At 35.6% G+C, this 24,846-nt stretch overlaps 1 protein-coding gene across 6 annotated transcripts in view; it reads left to right on the top strand.

Moving 5' to 3' along the window:
* The window catches only part of RBMS3 (RNA binding motif single stranded interacting protein 3), a gene marked incomplete at both ends in the record, with an annotated part of 625,037 nt that overhangs the window by 258,079 nt on the left and 342,112 nt on the right, over positions 1 to 24,846 (top strand). For all 6 annotated transcript variants that reach the window (XM_084247514.1, XM_084247510.1, XM_084247513.1 and 3 more), the window contains one exon: positions 12,569 to 12,660. In XM_084247514.1, coding sequence (XP_084103640.1) covers positions 12,569 to 12,660 — 92 coding nt within the window. The remainder of the gene's footprint in view (positions 1 to 12,568; positions 12,661 to 24,846) is intronic.

Below are 24,846 nucleotides of genomic sequence, written 5' to 3'. Positions count from 1 at the left end.
CCCTCCGTAGGTCCTATCTCAGAACCCATACAAAGTCTTCACTAAGCATTTGCTAAATCAATAACACTATGTTCATATTTTCATCCTGACTGGTTCCCAAAAAGGATAAACAGGAAACAAAATTGATTTCCAGTGGTTGATGAATGAATGGGCTATTTTTGGCACTGCAGCCCACATCCTGGCACTACGTGTAAAAACTAGGGGCTAGGTGAGTTTTCAGTCTACCTTCCTCACACCCATCCTCGCTTATTGATTTAATGAGATGCTTGTGCAGGTTTTCCTGCTCTCCAAAAGGTAAATGCTGTCCGGATCCTTTGCATTATCCATCTTAACGTTCCATTATTTCTCGGCAGAAAGTACAGTGGTGCAATCAGCATTGGTGAGCACAGAGAGGTGGACACGGCAGTGTAAGAGGAAGACAGCTATTAAGTCCCATTATTACAGCGAGTGAAGGAAAATCGAAGGAGCATAGTGGTCTATTGCATAGCTGCCACTCTCGGGTGGTTCCTGGGGAGAACTGTGTAAATCAGCCGCCTGTGCTTATTCTTGAGAACATACCCTTCCCTATGCAAATTTTGATGTTCTCAACTGGCCGATTATCTAGATATTAGCTTTTCAAAATATGACACAGAAGTTCACCCATTCCTTCCAACTCATAACACTTTAAAATTGCAACTCCAAGTTATTTCTGTAAAAATAGCTGATCTTTATGACTCCTTGGGGATTTCTTATTTTAATCTGAAAACCTTCAGAAATGGCTCAATTTTGTGGAAATGATGGGGGAACGTCTGCTCTTAGCAGTTTTTGTGTTCAAGGGCAAATCAACCTCTGTTCTTGCTAACTCTAATTTTCTAAGGGTTATGAGACTTTAATTTGATGCTTTATCCAGTGTGCATAAAATGCTCACTGAAATTTGCATAATACATTTATTGTATAATCACTCTTCATATTGGTTACTCGATTCCTCAATGAACACTGTTTTTTTATAGGGGCTATATTCATGTCAGGCCAATTTGCACTTTGTAACTAAACAGAAGTAGGTATATCTCTGATGGAAAAGCATGAAAGAGAGAGAGAGTCGGAGGGTGTGTACTTTTTCTGAAATGAACTATTAGGTAAAAATAGACCCAATCATATATTTTCAAATATTCATTTTGAAAATATAAGCAGGGTGAGGACTGCTATCTTAAAAATGTAAAAATGTGTTATGTAGAGAAGAAAATGCTTTTGTCTGGCTTATCATTTAGAAGGTATTTAAGGCAAGTGGAGTAAATTAGGGTGCGGGGTTTCATCATAGTCTTAGAAGATGAGGGAGCTTGCGAGTGAGGATGCTAGGCAAAAGGCCAGGTGCTTTAAAGGCATTTAAATTCATTCAATGCCCAGAGCCAACATATAATTAAGGTAATATTATTATTACCCTTAATTTCAGTTGAGTGTTCTGTGCCTACAGACTCATTGCTCGCAAGTAGCAAAGTTAGGATTGGAGACCAGCCTGTATGATGCAGAAATCTTCGTCCTTCAGTTATGCCAAGCAGCTTTCTATTAAATACTTTTGTCTAGTTTAAGCTGCCTTGGGAGATTGTTGTATTCCCTAACATTTTCATGCAGAGAATATAGGGAAATAGAATGATCAGGCAGATTTTGGATCAGGTTACATTTAAGATCCCAGCTCTCCCTGCAGTTTTATGGAAAGATTTCTGCAGCCCCAACTTGATGGATGGTTGGCTTGTTTCTGACCAGGATGGCTCAACCTTAATAAGCATAGGCCACCTGGAGATCTGGTCAAAATGTGGAGTCTGACTCAGCAGATAGGAGGCGGACATGAAATTCTTCATTTCTAACAAAACCCCATGTGATGCCATGGCTGCTGGTCCACAGATCACGCATGGAGTAGCAAAGAAGAAAACCACTCCAGTGAGGCCTTCTGGTCTCTGCCTGCACAGCTGTTTTCCTAGTGATCCAGGACCTGAAACTACATGTTGACCAATATATTCTCGGATCATATAACACAGGATATTATACTCTCTTTAGACAACTAGGAACCTTCAAGCAAGTTCTACCCATAAGAGAAAACCTCAGCAGTAAGCCTATGATCACCACCTGTTAAAAAGACACAAAATACTTAGTAGCAGTCAACTTAATTGCAATGAGAAAGAAAATGGACTTCCAGACCCCTGTATTTCAGGGGGATATGGTCTGAATTTGTTTTAACTGGGTTCTGATATCTTTGATTTAGAATGCATAAGGGTTTATCTTTAAAGCATCTTTGAAAGAAAGAAAATATGTAGGGTAATCACTCTCTAATGTCTAGGAGACTTAAAGTTTTGTCTAATTCCTATTTTATTAACTTTAAAAATATTTCAAAATGGAAAAAATCACTTTTGCAAATTAGCAAACGTTTGACTAAGACATAATGGAAGACTCAAAAATCTTTAAGAATTGGGCAATTGAGATGCTGAAAATAATAAATTCACAAGATTATAGATATCTATATTTATTGACCAGGAAATGTGTTAAGAGAAAAAGCACATTATAAAACACATATACACACACACACACACACACACACATGTTTTAGGCCATATATATTTATATATAATAATCTGTTTTATATATATTTATGTATAAATAAATTATATATTTATTTACATATTATATATTCATTTTATGAACTATATATTTATTTTTAAGATTATATATATATATATATATTTTAGACCATATGTGTGTGTGTGTGTGTGTGTGTGTGTGTATATATATATATATAATTTTGGTCTAAAATAAAGGCAACAATTAATGAAAATTTCATGGCTCTTTGGGTAGTGGCAGGATGGCTAATTTTTCTCCATATTGACTGATATTTTTTCAGTAAAACTGTATAACTTAAATTTAAAAGAAAAGACACTACTCTCAATATTTAGAGGGAAAATAGACAAGTGGACAGTCATTTACAAGATCTTAACTCGGGAATTATAATTTATTACTCTATAAATCTGTAAGGTGCTTCTGATACATGAAAGTAAGAACTCAGGAACTGGTTCTAGTTGCTTTTTCAAGTTAGAACATCAGAAGGAATCATAGGACAGTTTCTTGGAAAGTTGAACTGAGACACCAAGGTCTAGGTAGAATGTGACTTATATTTCACCGAACATTGTTTTGTTTGCCTTGATTTTTATTCTTTTAACATAGTTTTCTTGATATTTTTACTACATGGATGTATTAATTTCAGTCATCCATATGTATACTTAAGCTCTATATTTTAGAATTTCTAATACAAAAAACCAGAATTTCATTTGGTATGTCAGATAGGAGAGAGTACATTTATTTGTGTTCTCAGAGGAAGCAAAATCCACCACTTTCTATAGTGATAAGGGCATTTATTTACATATTTACAATGTGTCCTATAAACAAATGACTGAAGGCTGTATCCAGCAAAATATGAGTATAACTTAGGAAATGCATAATTGTAGTGATCATAGCCTCCCCAAGTGTTTCTAACTATGTTTTATCAGTAGTTTGGAGAGAGGGAATCATGGATGGATTCCTATCCCAGGATAACAATGGTATTTAAAGGGACTTAGGGCTTTGTATGGAAATTTAGATGAAGTGCCACACAGAGGCAGGGAATATGGAGACTGTTGAGTGTAACAAAAACAGAGGCTTTCAGATAATCATGCTTCTTTAAAAGGTTGACCAGTAGGTAGAATTCACTTTCTCTTTCTTCCATTTTGCACTGAGCTACTTATTGCATCCTTCTGGATGGTTGGCTATTTTTACTAAAATGTCTGTCCTCTAAAGATGAATGGGCAGCGTGGCAGGGGATGTCTGTGCTGCAGTAAAATGTTTAAGATAACAAACATGCTTCCCAGGTCATTGACTCGGCCACTGAGCGATTGTGAACTGAAGGGGAGGAGATTGTGTTTCCATTGATCCTCACACACTGAGGCCATCCTCTCTGCCCTCCTGATGGAGGAACAGTAGACAGTTCTACCCATGCGGAAGACTGGACCAAGGAGAGGGAGGGAAGGATGGGCAGACAGGAATGAAATCATAGTTTTGCTTCCCCTACTGTGCACTAGAATTGTAGAGCTATAATTAGAGTGTCCACTTACAGCTAGCTTCCATCATAGTTACAAACTCAATGGAATTGTTTTATCAATACTCTGCTTGTTCCTACTGCCACCATTACACACTTGTACCTCCTGCTGCTGATAGCAGAGACACACAGGGCCAGTGGTTGACAGAAGACATATATTTTTATTTGTATCCCTGAACACTGCCTGTTAGCACAGAAAAATGATGCAAGTTGATCCACAGAGGTTAATCTACCCATTTATGGCAAGGGGACTGTTTCCTTAATCTCTGCAATATTATAATAAAATGATGGTTGGTCTAGTTGAAACCCTTGGCAAATCAGTGAGCTGCTTTAATCTCAATTAAAGCATAGTGATTTCTCTAAGCCTGTAACTAATGATTTTGATCCTAATTTTGACTTTATTCAGTATAAAGAAGCAATTTATCTCATTTAAAAATCAAAATCAATTGAATGGTGTGAGGAGGGAAGAGAGTTTGGGGATTTGAATTTGTGTTTGGTTTAATAAGACTTTTGTGCAACATAAATGGAATGAGAAAGTGTTCCATTTTGAAGTGTCATACTACTAAATACTTGGCTCCCTAAATTTGTCTGTCTTGTAATTGTTTTATTCTGCTGGGGAATGCTATTTGAGACTTAATTTCTTTTCCCCAATCCTTACTTTTGACATTGTGCACAACATCTACTGAGTTTGCCCCTATCTGGAGGAAATATACACTCTTTTAGAATATCAGCATTTTCTTTTCACATTTTATGTAAGATAGATTCTTCTCTATACCTTTTATTTAACTTAACTTTTTTTCTTCTGTGAACAAAAGCTGGCAAACAAATATAGATTAATACATACGCAATCTCATATGCACATACATACATACATGCATACATACATACACATGCATGCATTTAGAATGTGGGTGATTTTGCCATCATAATGCTTATTGAAGGGGGACCTAGCTCAGAAATTCAGTTGACATAAGGCCATGCAGACTATACTGTATGAAAATATGCCATTTTGTGTATGCTTGCCTAACTTAATTCCTATGTGGGAGGACTCTTCACTGTGTTTCAATTTCTTTACATTCTCTACTGGACCATAAACTTCCTGACATGAAGGATCATGTTAGAATGTTTTAGTTTTCCCTGTAGCTTCTGGAAACTTCTTTTTCTTACATATCGCAGATATTTAGTAATAACAATAATAAAAATGACGAGTCAAACCATGGTTTAAAAGTGCCCTCATAACAGGTAAATCCTGTTCCAAAAATATATGTCTCCTATTAATGTTTCTGACAATAAGAATATCTGAATGCTCAGGTAATTGAACTCAGCCACCAGAATACAGTGAAGCAATATGCTTACCGTATAATGGACATTGTCATTCATCTTATTTGCCTCTTTTTTTTTTTTTGAGTGACTAAATAAAGGCTGTGGTCCACTGTGTAGAAACACCAGAGATATGCTTCTCTGTAGAAAACCATGTCATCCTATTTTCTAGAGGTGTTTTAAAGCACAGCTGCTTTCAGATTTTAATGGTCTAGAATTTTTTTGCCTTAAAATGAGAGCTCTTGTCTCTGGCTTTTTCATGCTAGCAGAATTTATTTTTTGCTTATATTTTTTTTTCACAAATCTAAGCCACATAACTATGTGTTGATTCTTCGGTGGTAGCCTTGCTTCTCTATAATAATCACTCACAGGACATATACCTAAAAGACACTAAATAAATGACTGACATTTATGTGTATAGACATATAAGATAGTGAAGGACTGGTCAATGCTGTCCTTCAACTAATTTTTTTATTATGTAATGCAGAAAACTAGGAAGTCAAATAATAAGAAAAAATGTTCAGCAATCCCTACCTAGTTTGGGGATGCAAGTGAAATCCAGAAGAAATCTAGAGACCTAGGCTCCACCCGACTTCCAGGGAGCCTGTAAAGGCCTCCACATTTCCTGCAGGGCACTGTCCTTCCTGGCCACCTTCACACCGTGTTGTTCCGTTTCCCTGTTCTGATCCCAGACAACAGCACCACAGACTTCGTTTAAAGCTAAACAGAAAGAGAAGTTTATGGATGGGCAATTCTTAAATATCTTCAACTGTTAAATCTGAATGGAATTTCAGCTGAATAGGTAATTCCTAGACAAAGTGTTCACTTACTCTGTTTTAAAAAATCGCATTTGACTCACAGCTGGATTTGGCTTTGAAAGAAGTTGGGTGTTACATGCAGCCATCTGGGTTTCAAGTGGGCTTTTATGACAGTCATTCTGTAGAGGAAGAACAGTGGAAATGTTGTGAAATTTAGTGTGCACTTACACTTGGAGAGCAAGTCTCCCTCAGCTGACTCCTTGCCACTACAAATCTGAAACAGAAGTTCTGGTTTAATCTTCCCCCTGTCCCCCCACACATATAAAGAACAATCCCCATGTTGGGCAATAAGCAATCAATTTAAATAGAGAATTTTAGTTGCCAGTAGCCACACAGAAATATGACATAAGCTGCTAAAAATGATCAAGAGATTTGTGAAAATATAAGAAATGTATGGTCACATCAGGTGGTCTAGTAGAATGGCCAAGGTCACGGAGAAACTGCTTACAAACATGCTAAAGATTAGCACACAACCAAGACTCTCGGGCAGTCCCATCCTTTGGAGAATGTAGTTACAATTTCTAAGAATGTGTGTGTGTGTGTGTGTGTGTATGTACACATTTCTTTTTCCCATAAAGGCACCAGGCCTCTAGTGCTGTAATTGCAAGACTTTAGCATGCAAAGTTTACAGGATTTCAGGAAAGCATTGATTATATTTGCCAATGGAATGAGTGCATTTGGCGAATGACCTAATTAACGTGGAGTGGTTTCTTTCTTACTGCTCGGCTTTCCGCTAATTGCAGAACTGCTGGCCTTCTCCAGACGAGGAGGAGAAACAAGGACAGGGGTGTGTGAAGAAAACAGTGACTTTCAGTTTTAACTCATTTGAACGGGCTGCCAAGCTTAATTATGTAATTGAGGGCGTGAGACCAGTGGGCTTGGGCTGAGGTTTCCGATAATTCCCATTCACCGGTGTTTTATCGAGGATTTTAACGGTTACCATAAAGCATTATTAGCTGGAGCTGAACTAATCTCTCTACCCTGCCCCTCGCCAGATGTAGGTACAGAGGTTTCTGTTCCCTGACTTGATTATTTGTCATTAAGAAAGTAAATTGAAACCAAATTGGAGTTGCTTTATTCTTACTAAATGCATCGTTATTCTTTAGGGGCAGCTTCTCATTTCATTTTATTTTCTTATGATCATAATGGTGTATACGCTGTCACATAAAACTCAGGAATGGACTATTTATTTCTAGCATCACAGTGTTTTGCGGGGTGACTTGAGACATTTTTACCTCTGAACTTTCATTTAATTAGTGAAAGTGTGTGTGCATGAAAAATACGTAACTCAGTGAAACATTACAGGTGGCTTATTCTTTATTTACAGCTTTGTTTTATGGGGTCCTAACTGTCCTGTGGGGCTGGGGGTCTTCAGTTTTGGAGATTTTTTTGTATCATGCTTTTAAAGAGCAAGATGGTTCTTTAGAAGTCCACTCTTCTGGAAAGTTCATCCGTGGCCTCTCCCATTCAGAGAAAGCTCTGATATCTCAGGCCCTCACAGAGGTTTCCTTTGTTTGGATTGGAGCTGAGCCCTGAAGATCAGACTCATGATTTGGTAATATCCTGTGTAGCGTGTGGGGGTGGAGGAAGCCGGAGCAATGCCACACTGGAGTGGAGCCGGAGAGACGGGACATCTGGGGCCAGAATGATGACTGCGTGGCATTTATATTGTTCTTTAGAGTAAAAAATGTATTAATAGGCCTTTTTATCAGTAAATCCCCATTGTAGTCCATGAAGTAAATTAGCATCTTTTATACGTGCTTTCAATTAACTTGGACAAATATTTATTAAACACAGGCAAAGGATTAGGTACAGGCTCAGTAACTGGGGAAATGAAAAGAAATTACACCTGGTAATCAAGAGTGGTCTTTTATGCCTTCCTTCCAGTTAAAATGAGCTAAAGGTAGTGTTCCTCTTGATAAAGGGCAACACTTCAAACATGTTTCATATCCCCCTTATTTATCTATTTTTTTCCAGAATATTATTCAATAAGTTATTCCCTTGCACTCCTGTAGCTTTATCTCTTGCCTTCTTCTTGACCTTTGCTATAAATGTTCAAAAATACAAAGAACAACCTCATAGCATATACAATTAAAAAAAAAAAAAAACAAACAATTGTTGACTATTTTGAATGAATACCCAATAGTTATCTATCCTGGCTTCACACTGAAATCTTCTGGGGAATAGACACACACACACACACACACACACACACGTATTTGTGTAAACATGTGGGCCACATTCCCAAAGATATTGATTTAATTTCCCTGGGGGTGAGTCCTGGGTATTGGTATTTTTGTTAGCTCCCAAAGTGATTCCAGCATGGAGCTAAGGTTGAAAACCATTGAATCTCCTATGTTAAAACAAAGGAGCAAAACTAATTCACTTGACTTCATATCCCCTTCTTGCTATCTGTCTCTTAATTCTTTATCCCAGCCAAGATAATGACAGAAGTCCGGAAGCACTCTGTCTATGCCTTTCTTACACTTCACCTACAGGCAGGCTTCAATCCCAAGTAGCTGCCTAAGGAAAAGCATGACAGTGACATCCACGTTCCTAACCACACTGTGTCTTTTCAAGCTCTCGTCTTGCTCACACTCAGTAGCATTTGACACAGCTTATCTCTCTCTGTTTCTTGGTATATTTTCTTATCTAGCTTTGAGACATTCCCTTTTTATTTCCTTTTTCCTCTCTGATCCTCCTTTAGACTCCTTTGTAATCTCATTTTCCTACCTAACACTTAAATGCTTAAGTTGTTCATGCTCTAAATCCAGGATCTTTGTCTCTACCTACACTAGGCATTTTTGTGTATTTCCATTTCTGTCAATAACATCTTTATGCCATTGGCCTCTTAATTTATCGTCCTAATCCTATCCTCTATTCTGAACACCAGCCTCATATATCCAACTGCCATTTGACATTTTTACTTAGATGTCGTCCAGGCATTTCTGACTCAACATGTCTCACACTGATTTTTTAATTTTCTTTCTCCCTTGTTGGATCCTCCCTTCTCTACTCTCTCCATTTTAATAAATCACACCTCCACCCACCTACTAGCTTATGCTGAAAAACTCTATAGTAATCCTTGTCTTATATAGCTCCTTTCCTCCCAACCCTATCTATCACCAAGTCTTGTTAATTCTGCTTCCAAAATGTAATTCATATCATCTCTTTGATCCCACCCATTTACTTCCAGCTACCATTTTTCTGGATTGTTATAGTAGTTCTAACTCATCTCCCTGATTCCATCCCTCCTGCCATCTTCCCCACCTCCAAATCAATCTTCAACAGAAATCAGCTCAAGTGTTATGAATAATTTTTTTAAGACATGCAGATCATTTTGTGCCTATGCTTCCTTAAAACTTTCAATAAAGAATAATTAATAGTTCTATTATTAGATGCAAGTTCTTAGTTTTTTTTAAATATATTTTAAAAGATGTATTTATGCATACAAGAACTGGGGTACAGGCCAGAGGTGTGGGGGGTGAGAGAATTCACCAGAGACAGAGTGGGGAGCAGAACAGGCAGTTTGACTGAAATACACTGCTGAGGGGAGCAGCGGGTGAGTCAGGAGAGGTCTGCTGCACCATGTGGGTTGTTCTGTGGGCAGGGAATGAACTCATCCACAGTGGCTGTGGATAGCTTCATAGGTTGTATCTTAATCCCTTGTGCCACCAGGGAGGCCCCAGTTCTTATTTTCTTTTAAGGAAAGCGTGATTTTGTAGTTATGGATTTATTTATGTTATTAGTTGTTCATATCCATCCCCGATTCAATTGCAAGTTACCTAAGGGTGGGAACTGGGAATATATTTTTCTTTACTGTCTAACCTGCATCTGGAAAAGTGCCTGGCATAGGATTTCTTTTTCAATGAAAGAAACTAGCATGTGAGTGGATAAGGAAGATGAACCACAGAGTGAGAGGGGAGGAGTTGTCTTGCCAAACTTCACTTTGTTCTACTGAGAACTCAATCACCCCAGTAGTAAATGTACTAACTGAATGAACTGACAAATTTTTCATAAGATTGCTCTATGTACTAACTTCAAAATCCAAAGAGTTCTCAAGAATTCGGTTCTCTCCCTGGTAGACAGACTACTAAAAATTGTTTAGAAAATGGCGTTTTAAAGCAATTCATTGTATGGTGCATTTGGAAAGGACATATACAGACGTCTCTTCAAATCCTGGATTTGCCATTTAAGTAAGTTGTGACTTTCAGCCAATGGAATCACCTCACCTAAGCCTCAGTTTCTTCATGCAGACACATGAATGGGAATGAGGCCAGCAGTACATGAGACTATTATAAGTTCACCAGTCATTAATATGTCAGCAACCCAGCATAGTATCAGGCACATAGATGGAAATATCTACATTTTAGTTTCCTCTGCTCTAATTCTACTTCCTAACTTATTTAACTTATTTTGTTCTGTTTCCCCTCTTTTTTTCCCCCTAGAACCCTGTCTTATTTGTCTTAGTGGGTAGTGGTGCCCATATTACTGAAAGAATTTGAATTTTGTGGGAAGAGAAGAATTAGCAGTACTTACAGAGCAGGTTTCCTTTTGGATTAGAAAGACAAACTTCACAGCTTCTCTGCCCAGCTTTTCAAGAGCATTTTATGGTATACTGCTGTGTTACAAGTTCATTTCAGGATAGCATGCTGGGAGGGGAAAAAAGAAGAAGGGATTCGAGGGGAGAAAATTAAAAAGTTAATTAAAAGAAACAACTTGGTAATTGAATTCCCTTGCATGCTTCTTTGGTTATTGGGGCGGGGGTGTCCCGGTGCATGATTAGCAGTTTGTTTCACTGATCATCTCAGAACTTCTAAGTGAGACAGGTATGAAAGCACAGAGTAAATCCTTGCCTGACAGCTGAGAACAGGGCTAGGGGACATAGGGTAGGTTTTGTGGATATGTCAAACCAAACTGTCCTCATACTCATTCTTGAGCATTTTTATTTTGAAATATACTTGGCAACTGACATTGTTATTGTCAGTTACATATTTATAGGCTACGCCCTGGACTAATATCAGCTAGTTTATGGGCGTGCAGAATCCACTCTCCATTGATTCTGTTTTACTAGCTATTTCTTTAACCTCCCCTTTTATATACACACTGACATTGGCACACAATCATAGAACCAGCCTACTCTTGCACCCTCTTCAAATTCTACTCAGTTGCAAGTAAGTGGCATGGGTCTTTGTTTTTTACTTTTATTTATTTTATTGTGTGTGCATTTTGTTTCCTATTTTTAAAAGAAGCTTGACTATGGGGACTACACCAGGGAAAAGAAAGCAAACATTGTAAAAAAATGAAAAATGATGTGATATATATATATATATATATACATAAAATAAATAATAAAAAAAGAAGCTTGAATATCATTACAATTTCTCTTAGCCCAGATCACTTAAGTGTCTAGTTTATTAAGATGTTATCCTGGAGAGAGAGACTGTCCTGTAGGTAATAAGCATGGGTATAGAAATTAGCTAGAACTATGTTGAAACCCTGACTCTCATCCACAATCCTTATTTATTCATTCAGTACCCATCTATTTGTTGAAGGCCTATTATTATGCCAGGTGTTGTTGAGGTTACTCATAGTAACTTTAGGTAAGTTCTGTCATGACTTTTATTGATGAGATTTTGCTGAGATTTTGAAAATTAACTTTAGAAATAGATTTTTCTTATTATTTTCAACATTCTCTAGTCCCCATTATTGATGCAAATCCACTGAAGATAGGACATGGTAAATAATTTTTAATTGCATTATTTTTTATCAAAGTTGCATTGGGTTAAAATACTATTTACATACCTCTTCAGATGTATAAGTTAATCTCTACCTTACTCACCACATTAGTCCAAATCAAGTGACTGATTGCATATTCTATCTGCAAAGAAATCTCTAAAAAATAAAAGTTACTATTTCTTGATTAAATAGATTGCAATATCTTTCTGCACATGTTAAGAATCATAGATTTAGATTCTTATTTTTCATTTATTTCTTGGTATAAGAACTCATTACTTCAGTTGATGTATATAGTGTGTTAAACCAATGCTACTTTGATAAAAAGTAAAGCAATTGAAAAATTACTAAGTCATTTGCCACAATAATGGATTTGCTGCAAGAATGAGGAACATAGAATGTTGAAAATAACAACAACAACAACAAAACTATTCCTAAAGTTAATTTTCAAAACCTCAGCAATATCTCATCAATAAAAGTCATGACATAACCATAGTTTTCAACCTGGATCATGAGTGCAAGTGTGACACCAATAGTCACTGTATGATAGAGATGCAGTTATTTGTGAGAACTAACAAGGGGCTCTGTGTTTTCACAGGTTATGGTTTTGTAGATTTTGACAGTCCTGCAGCTGCACAGAAAGCAGTAGCATCTCTCAAGGCAAATGGCGTCCAGGCACAGATGGCCAAGGTAAGAATGGTTTTAGACTTTTTTCTTTTGTGATCCTACATTATTATGAATTGAATCAGAATTGGAATTCACAAACATTTGGATTTTAATTTGCATTTTAGGGGAAATAAGAAGCAGTAAATTTGTCTTGAAAGAATCTGGCCAGTTTATTTCATTGTTTCTTTGTGTGTATTTATTTGTGTGCTCTTTTGCTATGTAACCGTATTCATGATATGATGGCTCTAGGAAGTGTTCTGTTTGCGTGAGAAAGGAGTTGACATGTGCATGCATGTGTTTATCTAGACTTTTCACTGGTAAACTGTTTTGGAGTAGTACGGTTCTTAGCAAATTGTCTTCAATAAGGTGTGTGCTTAATCCTTGCTCACTCTCATGTTGGAGGAGCTGGTCACTGAGTGATGAGGTTGTCTGATCTGTGCAGTTTAACCAAAGTATACCTTATCCACATTGTGAGAATTTCCCACTGCCCTTTAGAAATAGATTTTACCAAAAAAAATTTTCTCAGGTATTGATAATTTTAAATACTAATTGTTATATATAACAAATAATGTGGAACTTTCTGTCTGAAGTTATCTAATGTATATTTATATTCAAAAATTAATCAATTGCAGTAGTTTTCTATTCTGATTGCAGTGGAAGTTATAAGAATCTACCTATTTAATTAAAAATGACATGGAATTACATGCACATATTTAACAATGTCAATTACTTGGGGGGGAGAGAAGGTTAATCTTTTTCATGTGAAAACACATAATTTTTTTCTGATTATTGTTACTTAATTTGTTTGTGTTATGATTCTCAATAGTTAGGTAGAACAACCATAGATCTTGAAATTCTGATATATGAATTTATATCATATCCATATGTATACTTATTGTAATTGTTTCTGTGAGAACTAAATGGTATAACAACAAAGTTATCAAATTTTTGGCCATTTGGTTTTTGTTCTGATTACTAGCAATCTCTGACAACATTGTCCAAGCTCAACCTTAGATAACTAGAGGTGAGATATTTAGTTTTCTTCATCTCAGTGTCTTCTAGCAAGCAGATACCACCCATAATTGCTAACCTTTTGTTGTGGGTCACTTTCCATATAGATTACTTTGGGGCATTCATTGCCCTTTATGACACATTAATTGTTTTCAAGGCAGTATAAATTAGAATTTGAATTTTTCAGCTGTGTAATTTATTCCTCATCAGGATTGTGCCTGGAAGCTTTGTATTTGGTCATGAACTAAGATTGATGAAGTTAATATTTGTAATTAATAAGGAAATTACACACATGTCTTGGTTTAAAGGTTACTTGGCTTTGAGTCAATGTCAGCTGAGGTAGTGACTTCTTATGCCCAAGATACAAATGATAAAATATAGTTGTTAAACACACAAAATATAAATCTTGAATTTGGAATTAAAGACAACACCTATGGGAAGAAAATGATTATAAAAATACTTAAGAAAAAAAAAAGTGTTATTGGAATGGCTTTGATCTAGTCCGCAGGTAAACTGCCAAACTCAGAAAATCACTAGATTGCAGTAGTTTAGATATAATCAAAACAGTGTGTATAATCTCCAGTGTTTCAGATGTTCTCAAAATATGTATATTCAATTGCCATCCTGCACAACAGGCAAAGAAAGTTGGCAGTAATTTTATCAGTACTGAGGGGCCATTATGAATATTTTACCTCCATTTCTGTTCATTCTGCTATGCAAGGAATCCTTCTTAGTCTTTGTCTCTCTCACTCCTCTTACACATGCATGCACATATGCATTCTTTCTCCCCAATCAATGATCTAACCTAGATGGGAGGCTACCAAATGAAAAGTATTTTAAAGAGTTTCTAAAAAGATAATGCATTATAGTTGGCATTTTGATCCTAGCCCATGACCAATACACATAGTAGGGAGATTCCAACTAGAATGTTTAAAGGAAATCTTTTTATTTCTGGAGTTATTTCATGATGTCTACAGTATTAATTACACTGTCAATGAAGTAAATTCTGAATCCCCCCTTCTCACACACTTTGAATTTAGAGCCAGAGATTTAGATCCACATCTGCCTACTGGAAAGCTTTCAGCAGTAAATGACTCTGTAATTTAACTACCCAGAAGCAAATAAATAGCCTCCCTTTGACAATGAAATGGAACAAGCTTGACCACCTGTATTAGCAGATTTCTCACTGAGCTATTGGATTTCATGGCATTTTTTCCTTTGTCCTGGTGATAACTATTATTTATTATCATATAAACTTGTAGTCTGCAGGGTGTGTGCAGCTTGCACTATATTTTTTGCCATTTAAGTATCTACTGAATCGCCTCCTGTATTCTTGTCAATATCCTACTATGCAGGTTGTGGTGCCACATTTTAATGACTCCAGGACTTGAAAGCAAAATACTACAAGTAATCTAGATTCCCATAGCACCCTGGAGCTGTATAGAGCTCTCCAAGTGAATCATTTTTATGTAGCTAACTTATTCCATTGTTTACATGAAAAAAATCAACTAATTTATGAAGAGGAATTAAATAGTAAGTCATACAGCAAGTAGTAATTGGTTAATAATGTATAGCCATTATCACAGAGTAAAAGTTTCTGTATACTTTCTTTTATGCCAAACAAGGCTTTTAGGGATCCATATGGCTCTTTAAGGACAATATATTTAGAATATTTTAGTCACACACAGTATTTAAGAGCGTAGGTTTAGAGGGAGATAAACTTAGCCTTGGATCCCATCTCTGGTACAACCTGGCTGTGTGATTTTGGCTAAACTATTTAAATATCTTCAAACAATCAATAATAGGTTATAAAACTCCTGTGAGAATTAATTTAAAAATACACAAAGACTTTAGTATAGTACTTAGGTTATAAGAACTCAATAACTGATAATTGTTCAATAAATGTTATACATTAAATTCAAATTTGTTAATGAAACTTCCATAAATTCTAATGACCTATGCTCTGTGTTTTGTTATCACAAAATTTTCTAAAGAAATATAACTAGTATCAATTAACAAACATTTTTATTGACTACTAAGTTATAGAATTGTGCTAGGTAGCAGAGACTCAAGGTTGGATAAAATTTCTTATTGTTCTGATTTTTTAACAATAAGTCTATCTCCAAAGATTGCTATAGATTATGATGAGGGATATTGTCTATTATTCTTCTGGCCAACCTCAAGGTTTTTAGGGAAAAAAAATTGTTCAAAAAATGCCTCCGTAAATATAACAACAACCCAGATGGATCTTCAGAATGAGGGAATAAAAGGAAAAAAAAAAAAACAATATGTTGTTTATGGCTTGATTTAATTTGTATAACATTCTGAAGATGCCAAAACTATAGAAATGGAGAACATAGAAATGGTTATCAGGAACTAGTGGCTGACTATCAGGGAAAATAGGTGTGGTTATAGAGAGTCAACATTTCCTTGAAATTTTTCTGTATCTTTACTGTGATGTTGGTCACCCAACTCTACACACTTTTTAAAATCCTATAAAATTAAATTAAATAACCCCTCCCTCTCTGCACATATATTTCACTAAGTAGTTCATGTAAAACTGCTGAAATACAAATAAAGGCAAAGGATTCTATCAGTGTTAATTTCCTCATTTTGGTGTTGTCCATTGAGGAAGACCTGTTGAAGAATATACAGGGTCTTTATTCTTAAAACTGAATGTTATCACAAAATTTAAGATTTTTAAACCAACGATTTAAAGTAAAGAGCTAAGGGAAAATATGCAAGAGCAGTTTAACCTTGCTAGCCATCAAAACTAATTGTTTTAAGCTGCCAACAGAGATCAAGACAGCTCTGTCTTTCTTTATGAGTAATATTTTCCATATATTTACATGTTCGTTTCTAAAACTCTGACTATTGCATCCACATTTGAGGGAGAACAAAAGGACAGTGGAATGGCTGAAGGATCATGATAGCTGATTCTGTCCTTCTAAACGCTTGTTCATAATGTCTCAGGAACTTGTGTTCACATCTCAGTGGCCAAAACTGAATCATATGATTTCCCACTTAGCTGCAAGGGAGTCTGAGATAATGAATATTTAAGCTCTTTGCCCACTAGTAGGGAAAATTAGAAGTAGTTCCCCCTTATTATTCATATATTTGGGGTGGTATGCATATGTACCTTCCCCAAGGGTGCCTGCCTCAATATCATTCTATAATCACGGCTGATATGTTGTCAACTCCAGTAGGCCCAGATATGACTATTTCTCATAGTTTGGAAACCCATAGTTTAAAGACAACTTATTTGTCTAAATTATCACAAGATAAAACAATATAAAAATAGCAGTATTCATGAAAGTAAAGGAAGATTATGACTTAGGAACTGAGGGAGTGGGAAAAAAGCAGAAATCAATTATTGCTAATCCAAAACAAATCCTGCTGAGCAGAAATAGAATTCTTGCATGAGTTAGTACAGGAAATTCCTTGGTTAACCCATTACACAGTTTCTGTCTGTCATACAGAGACATCTCCTTGTTCTTTATTTCCTATGGTCTCCTTCAAGCAACCCTGGAGGCCTGCAAAGTTATAGAAGTTGAATTTTCCTGGATATATATTCAGAGGTTCTGGGAATATTCTACAAATTAAACAGGCACCATTTTTACCAGTCACACCATTAATTACTTGCTTTGGTCATTTCAGATATTAGTAAACACAAAACATCTCTTTCTAGATGAAAAGCCTGCAGAGGAGTCACTATCTTGTAGTGCATTTAGATAAGGCTTTATCAAGTTTACTATTAGGGCTGCCATTCCAATTACTGAAGGCGAGTCACCCCACTGTGGAATATAGAGAATAAATCAAAGTGGAAGGATAGAAAAGAGGCTAAATGTCCAAGAGGATTTCAAGCACACCTGACATAACATAAAAATATTGGGTCAAATGTGGGGATAATATAAAAAGACCACATCAACCATAGCAGAGTATCAGATTGGGACAATAAGAAAGGAATTATCTTATAGATCAGTGACATAACTAGTGGTTCTCTTTTGGAAAAAATTCAAAATGAGTAGATTTTTTTAAACTTGAATTTCAAAAGTTGCAGAGCAAAATATCAATGAATATTACAAAACTATTTCTATGAATTGAAATGTGTATGCATATTATTTATTAATCAAAAATATATATCACTTCAGTGTAACCCTAATGATTATATTCCAGTAGGAGAATTTTAGTTAAGGGAGGAAGGGTCTACTCCATAGAATATTCTAGAACATTTTTATAGGTTCAACCTTTAACCTCATGTTATGACTTAATCTATGAATGTTACTTTTTTTTTGTGTGTGTGTGTGTGTGTGTGTGTGTGTGTTTGTGTGACCCTTGCTAGCAGCCAGGGAACGAACCAGCGCTGCGCTGCAGAGGCTGCAGGCAGCCTTGCACCCCATTGCTCAACCACTGCGCCACCAGGGGAGGCCCTATGAATGTTACTCTTATGAATGCAGAGGCACATATGCCAGGCTCAATCAGACTCTCATAGTCTAAGGTAATAGTAATATTCTCTTTTTTTACCATTCCTAGGGAGATGAAAGTAAATAGTCTATTTGGTGTCTTGGGTCACTACAATTGGTGGAGTCTAGTCGAAAACCAGTCAGACAAGAATGTTTCTCAAAGACTTTCATGTAGGAAGGTGAGAGACATTGTTTTACAACAACTTCAGTAGTGTGTGATAAAGGAGACCCGGCTTCCTGAGATGGGGTGAGAATCTCAAGTCATACATTAAATAATGATGGGCAAATGCTTTCTAGAAATTCTAATACCAAAATAATAATGTACAGGTATTTTATTGCAAAAACTTGAAAGAATGACAGATGCATATATATATATATATATATGTATGTATGTATAATTTGTCTGTATCCAAAATATTTTGCAAAGGGATAAGAAATAGCCTGGAATTTAGGTAGGAATCTCTTTCATTCTCCTAGTTTTTCAGCATCCTTATGTTGCATGTTTACTATGTCTATTATGAAGAAAGATTGTTCTTTATGCTGTGGACATAGCATAGAACCAAACAAAGTTTTATCAAGATCTCATTCTACTTGTGGAAGATAGGAAATGAACAAAGATGCATATGTGTATGTATACATACATGCATATCCAGTTTTCCTGCATGTAAGTTATACATTTGCATATGATATATATATATATAATATACTATGTATATACATGTGTGCATTCATTTATAATACATATGGTATTTGGAACTAATTGTAATTCCAAAGAATTGCTCTTGGATGATGCCATATAATGAAATATTATTCCATCTCATTTTGTAAAATGAATATTTGTGTCACATACACATATAGTATATATATAGATATGATTTTCTATAATTCAGTAATACACTGAATTATTGAGTGGACAGGGGTGGTGGCTGAAAGCCTGGTCAGGTTGCACATTAGGTAGAGTGGTCAAGCAAAGTCTGTCTAATTAGGTGACATTTGAATGGAGATTTAAAAACAATGAGAAAATCAAACTATAATATATTATAAGAACATTATATCAAACAGTTAGTAATTCATAATAATGCAGACTTTTTAGTGAGCTGACTTGTTTGAGTTTTGTTATCATATATACTCTTTATCTTCTTAATAGAGAAGAGTTAGATACACCACTATAATTTCCTCCTTTTGGATACACCACTATAATTTCCTCCTTTATAATATTTTATGGGTTTTCTGTGTTCAAATCATCATAGTGCTACATCTATCAGAAGATATTTCTCATATGAAACAAATTCTAATTGAGTCAGTAAACATTTTCTTCCTATACTGCTTCAGATTGTGTTGTCCTGTTGTACTGGCAGATATAAAGATGTGACAAGATATACCCTATATCACTATTATGGAATATGCTTTAATTAACTGTAATTCCAAAGAATTGCTCTTGGGTGATGCCATATAATGAAATCTTGCTCTATCTCATTTTGTGAAATGAATACTTGTATCACATACTCCTATGGGACACATTTCCAACAGAAGAACATCTCTAAAAAACACCAAGCATTATTTTCATCATGATTGATATTTTTCAAGATGTCTGTAATAGAAATACCAGTCATTCGTTTTTCATATGTTTGTAAAATATTTGTGAATGTCTGCTTTGTTGACTATGTCAACTTGGCTCATTTTTTTTTTTTTTCTGATCCTAATGCTGAATGCAGGGATTCAAAGTCCAATATTGAACTTGTCAGGGTTGATCTTAATCCTATTTGTTAATTATCTCACATTTTTTGAATCAGAGTCCTCTGAAGTTAAATATTTATATTAGCTTCTACCAAATGATTTACATAATCTTCTTGTGGGTGCTATAATGTGCCTCTGCAAGGACTCTAGTAGGTCTTTTCAAGTGCAATGGGGGCTTTGCATTTCAATAGAAATTCCTGTTTTCCTTGCATTCAACAACAGTAAATGAAATAACAATAAATCAAAAAATAGTAAAAGAAATGTACCTTACATTTGTGTGATAATTGGGATCTCTGGCAGGTGAACAAATACAGATTTCCCTCAGTATATATGTAAAAATAAAAGTTTTCTTCCATTTGGAAGAAATATCAACTCTTTCACATTGCCTTTCTGAATGCAATGAGTCAATCAGGCTGATCCCAATCAGTAACTCATTTTTGATACGTTATTGAGAAATTTAATAATGAATAATCTTCATTTGCTGCTTTAATGGTTTTATCTAAAAGTCAAGGGATGGATCCTTTCTCTGGTCTCCATTGTTGTGGATTGAGAAGCAGGTCTATCTGAAAACTTAACTTTTTCCAATGTAGATTCTCATCTCACTGAACGAGGCAAAGTACATTAAAATATGAAAAATATTGATTAAATCACTGGGTTACACTGTAATGGGAAAATGTAGTTTAGGTTTATGAGGAAAATGAATATTTTAATACTGAATGCCAGAATTAGATTCATCCAGTCACAGTGAGTTCTAGAGAAGTATGGGCTTCCCTGAAAATGGATAAAAGCTTATCTTTCTAAAAGACCTAGAAGAACATAGTGAATGTATTGTCTGCTGACAGACAGCACCCAAGGAGAAGGAAGGGAATTGATGAGCCATGCTTGTTGGATTCCTGCTCTCAAAATCACCAGTCATGTCATCACTCCTCCCAATTTTTGGTATAAAGTGATTCGACAAGTACAGAAAGGGCCAGGTTTTTACACAGATACCTTTCCATGTGAGCATATAATGAGAAAGAATGGGAGCTTCCCTGGCCTTTAATTCTAGGCAAGTTTCATTGTTTTCTGCATCTTAGTTTGCACTGTGCCTTAAAGAATAATTGTTGGATGCATCAGAATGTTATGATTATAAATTAAAGATGTTATTCTTTTTTTTAAATAATAAATTTTATTTTTATATTCCCCATACAATTGCAGCCCCCCATTCTGACCCCAATCCCTCCCCTCCCGCCCCTCACCCCCCAAAAAGTATCTCTGGTTCATAGTTTTTTGTTGATTTTGATTTTCACTTTCTTATAGTTATTCATTTTCCTGGTCCCTTATTTAAGTTTTCTAGATTCCTGCTATGAGTGGGACCATCTGGTATTTTTCTCTTTCTTTTTGGCTTATTTCGCTGAGCATGATCCCTTCCAGCGCCATCCATGTTGCTGCAAATTGCATGCGTTTATCTTTTTTGAATGTTGAGTAATATTCCATGGTATATATGTACCACATCTTCTTGATCCAGTCATCTATTTTTGGGCATTTGGGCTGTTTCCAAAGCTTAGCTATTGTAAATAGTGCTGCTATAAACATAGGGGTGCAGGTGTTCTTTGGAATGGATGTTTCTGTGTCCTTTGGGTAAAGACCTAGGAGTGGAATTGCTGGATCATATGGAAGCTCTATGTTTAGTAGGTCCAGAAATCTCCACACAGCTCTCCATAGTGGTTGGACCAGTCTGCACTCCCACCAGCAGTGCAGAAGAGTTCCTTTTTCTCCACACCCTCGCCAACATTTGTTGTTGCTAGTTTTTTTAATATGTGCCATTCTCACTGGTGTAAGATGGTATCTCATGGTAGTTTTGATTTGCATTTCCCTGATGACAAGTGATGTTGAACATTTTTTCATATGCCTGTTGGCCATTTGCATTTCCTCTTCAGAGAAGTTTCTTTTTAGCTCTTCTGCCCATTTTTTGACTGGGTTATTTTCTTTGTTGTTGCTGTTATTCTTAATGATGGTTTACTGTCCTACCATGGAGAAACCTGTTGGGTGCATGGTCTTATGGTCTACCTTTTCTTTCCACAATTACAACTGGTGCACTCTATAACTCTCTTAAACTCCTTTAACTGTATCTGTTCTAAAAGGCGTCAGGGAAAAAGATAAGAGGATGTGAAGGTAAAGGAAATTATTTTGTGGATTACCTGCTTTGGTAGTGAGTGGGCTAAGGGTTTATATGGTTATTATCCCATTTAATCCTTGCTAGAATATTGGGAAGTATTATTATACCCAGTTGATAGAAGGGGATGACACAAATTCACAAAGACACTCACAGTTAGCTTGAATTGGGGTTAGGGTTAGGGTTAGAACCAAAATCTATCTGGTTCCAAAGTCTTGTTCCTTCTAAGAAGCCATAAGGTTAGTAATGCTGTTCTCTAGCTATTTCTGTGGTGCTTGATTGTATGACTATCCTCTCAGCTTTATTGAGATAGATTTGAAATATAACATTGTGTAAGTTTAAGAGGTACAACATGTTAATTTGAGGTTACACTTACATGTTGCTAGATCATTACTACAGTTGGTTGATTTGATCTTTGAAATTATGAAATATTGGGACCTTTTACTATAATATATTCCATAAATTATTAGATTCCAAAGGTATGTCTATTATTAAATGGATGCATTTTTTCTTTCTTTTTTATTTTATGTATTTTTACATTATTTTTCATTTTTGCACATTGTATACATTTTCATCTTGGTTATATTCCCCATACAATCCCCACCCCTCTTATTTTGACCCTAATCCCTCCTCCCATAGTGTGTTTCTGGTTTATAATTGCTTGCTGATTTTGATTTTTACTTTATTATAGTTAATATTTTAATGGTTTCTTATTTAGGTTTTCTAAATTCAGTTGTGAGTAAGAGCATCCAGTATTTTTTTTTCTTTTTCATTCAAGCTTATTTTGCTAAGCATGATCCCTTCCAGCTCCATCCATGTTGCTGCAAATTACATGAATTTATCTTTTTTGATTGCTGAGTAATATTCCATGGTGTATATGTCCACATCTTCTTGATCCAGTCATCTATATTTTGGGCATTTGGGTTGTTTCCAAAGCTTAGCTATTGTAAATAGTGCCATTATAAACATAGGGTTGTAGGTGCCCTTTTGAATATATGATTCTGTGTCCTCTGGGTAAATACCTAGGAGTGAAATTGCTGGATCATATGGAAGCTCCATCTTTAGCAGGCTGAGGAATCTCCACACAGCTTTCCATAGCAGTTGGACCAGTTTACACTCCCACCAGCAGTGCAGGAGAGTTCTTTTACTCCACATCCTCACCAGCATTTGTTGTTGCTAGTTTTTTTAATATGTGTCATTCTCACTGATGTAAGATTGTATCTCATTGTAGTTGTGATTTGCATTTCCCTGATTACAAGTGATGCTGAACATTTTTTTCATATTCCTGTTGGCCATTTGCATTTTCTCTTTGGAAAAGTTCCTTTTTAGCTCTTCTGCCCATTTTTTTTACTGGATTATTTACTTTGTTTTTGTTGAGTCTCTTCAGCTCTTTGTAGATTTTTGTGATTAAATGGATACATATTTAACCATTAATCAATTGCCATATAGAGACATAGTTTTGAGCTAGAAGGGAATATAAAGAGATTCCAGAAATATTCAGAATTATGAAATGATATACCCAGGACAAATGGTAAACTTGTTTTGTGTATGGCAAAAATTAAAGGACAAGTGTTAACCTTAATAAAATATCGTCAGTAATGCTCACAGTATTAAAAATCAGACTGTCTCTCTATTATGCTATTTAAATATTCCATTGTGCATATAATTTTAATTGTAAATAAAGTAGTAACACAGCCCTGAACATTTAAATGGTAAATACTTAGAATATTGAAAGTGAAAATTAGTAATTCTGTGGTGAACTAACTGTTAGATGCAGTCTTCTGTGTCTGAATCTTTGTTAGTAAAAAATCTTTGTCAGTGCCTTTTTTAGTTTAGTCTTGAGCTCAACTAGATAAAGCAGAGGAAGGGATAAGGGTGACATCTCCTATGGGTCAACTTAGACAGGAAAATTTTGAGCAGAGTTAAGAAGGATCCAGATGTATTACTTCCCCACCTTGGGAAATATCTTTCACCAATGAGGAACACTTCCAGGCTCTGAAGGAAGGGCATGACTATAGTTATCCATTTGGGTATACTCTGTGTCCTAAAAAAATCTTTAGATGCTATGAGGGAGCTTCATGTTCTGATTCTTTTTTCCCATTCTGCTCTCCCTGTAGCCATCTGAGTTCCCCAATATTTAATAAAGGGTTTTCCCAGCATAATTACACTAGTACACTGTTAGTTTTTCTTTTCCTTTTTTTTTTTTTTAACCATTTCCCTTTGCTTGAACTTATTGGCCTTTTCTCATATGTACTTGACAAGAGAACTACAGATAGAGTGGGTTATTATATATTATATGGAGGAAATGGTTCGTGGATAAATGTCTGAAATGTGCAATCTTGGCTATGAAGGCTCACCTCAGTGTTTGCTGGGACACAGGAAACCAGCTAATGGCTGATAATGTACAGGAAATTAGGAACTTGTGCATATGGTAAACGCTCCATTCTCAGCCAAACGATTTGTTTAACTGGTGGTTGGAGTTTTCTTAGTAACTGTTAGCACAGTGGAATAGTAGGGCTTTATTAACCAGACTATGTGCTAATCCTCATTCCCTAACTGAAGAATTTAAACATAACCTACAATATAATGGAAAAGTATCTATTCAGAAAGTCAAGATGTCAAAGACAAAAAATATCCTATACTCCAAAAAAAGACTATTTTATTTTAACATTATTATCATAGTTTTCTCATAATACTACTATTACATTAAGATTCAAACTCTGTAAAATGAATCATGAATACCTTTATTTTTTTTTAAATTTTATTTCTTTTAACCTTTTTTTAAAGGTTTATTTATTCATACAAGAGCTGGGGTATAGGCCAGAGGTAAGGGAGGGGGAGAAG

The sequence above is a fragment of the Talpa europaea genome, assembly GCF_964194135.1.
Source record: "Talpa europaea genome assembly, chromosome: 11".
Lineage (NCBI taxonomy): Eukaryota > Metazoa > Chordata > Mammalia > Eulipotyphla > Talpidae > Talpa > Talpa europaea.
Note: the sequence above shows the minus strand (reverse complement) of the source record. Positions and strands in the feature narration are given on the sequence as shown.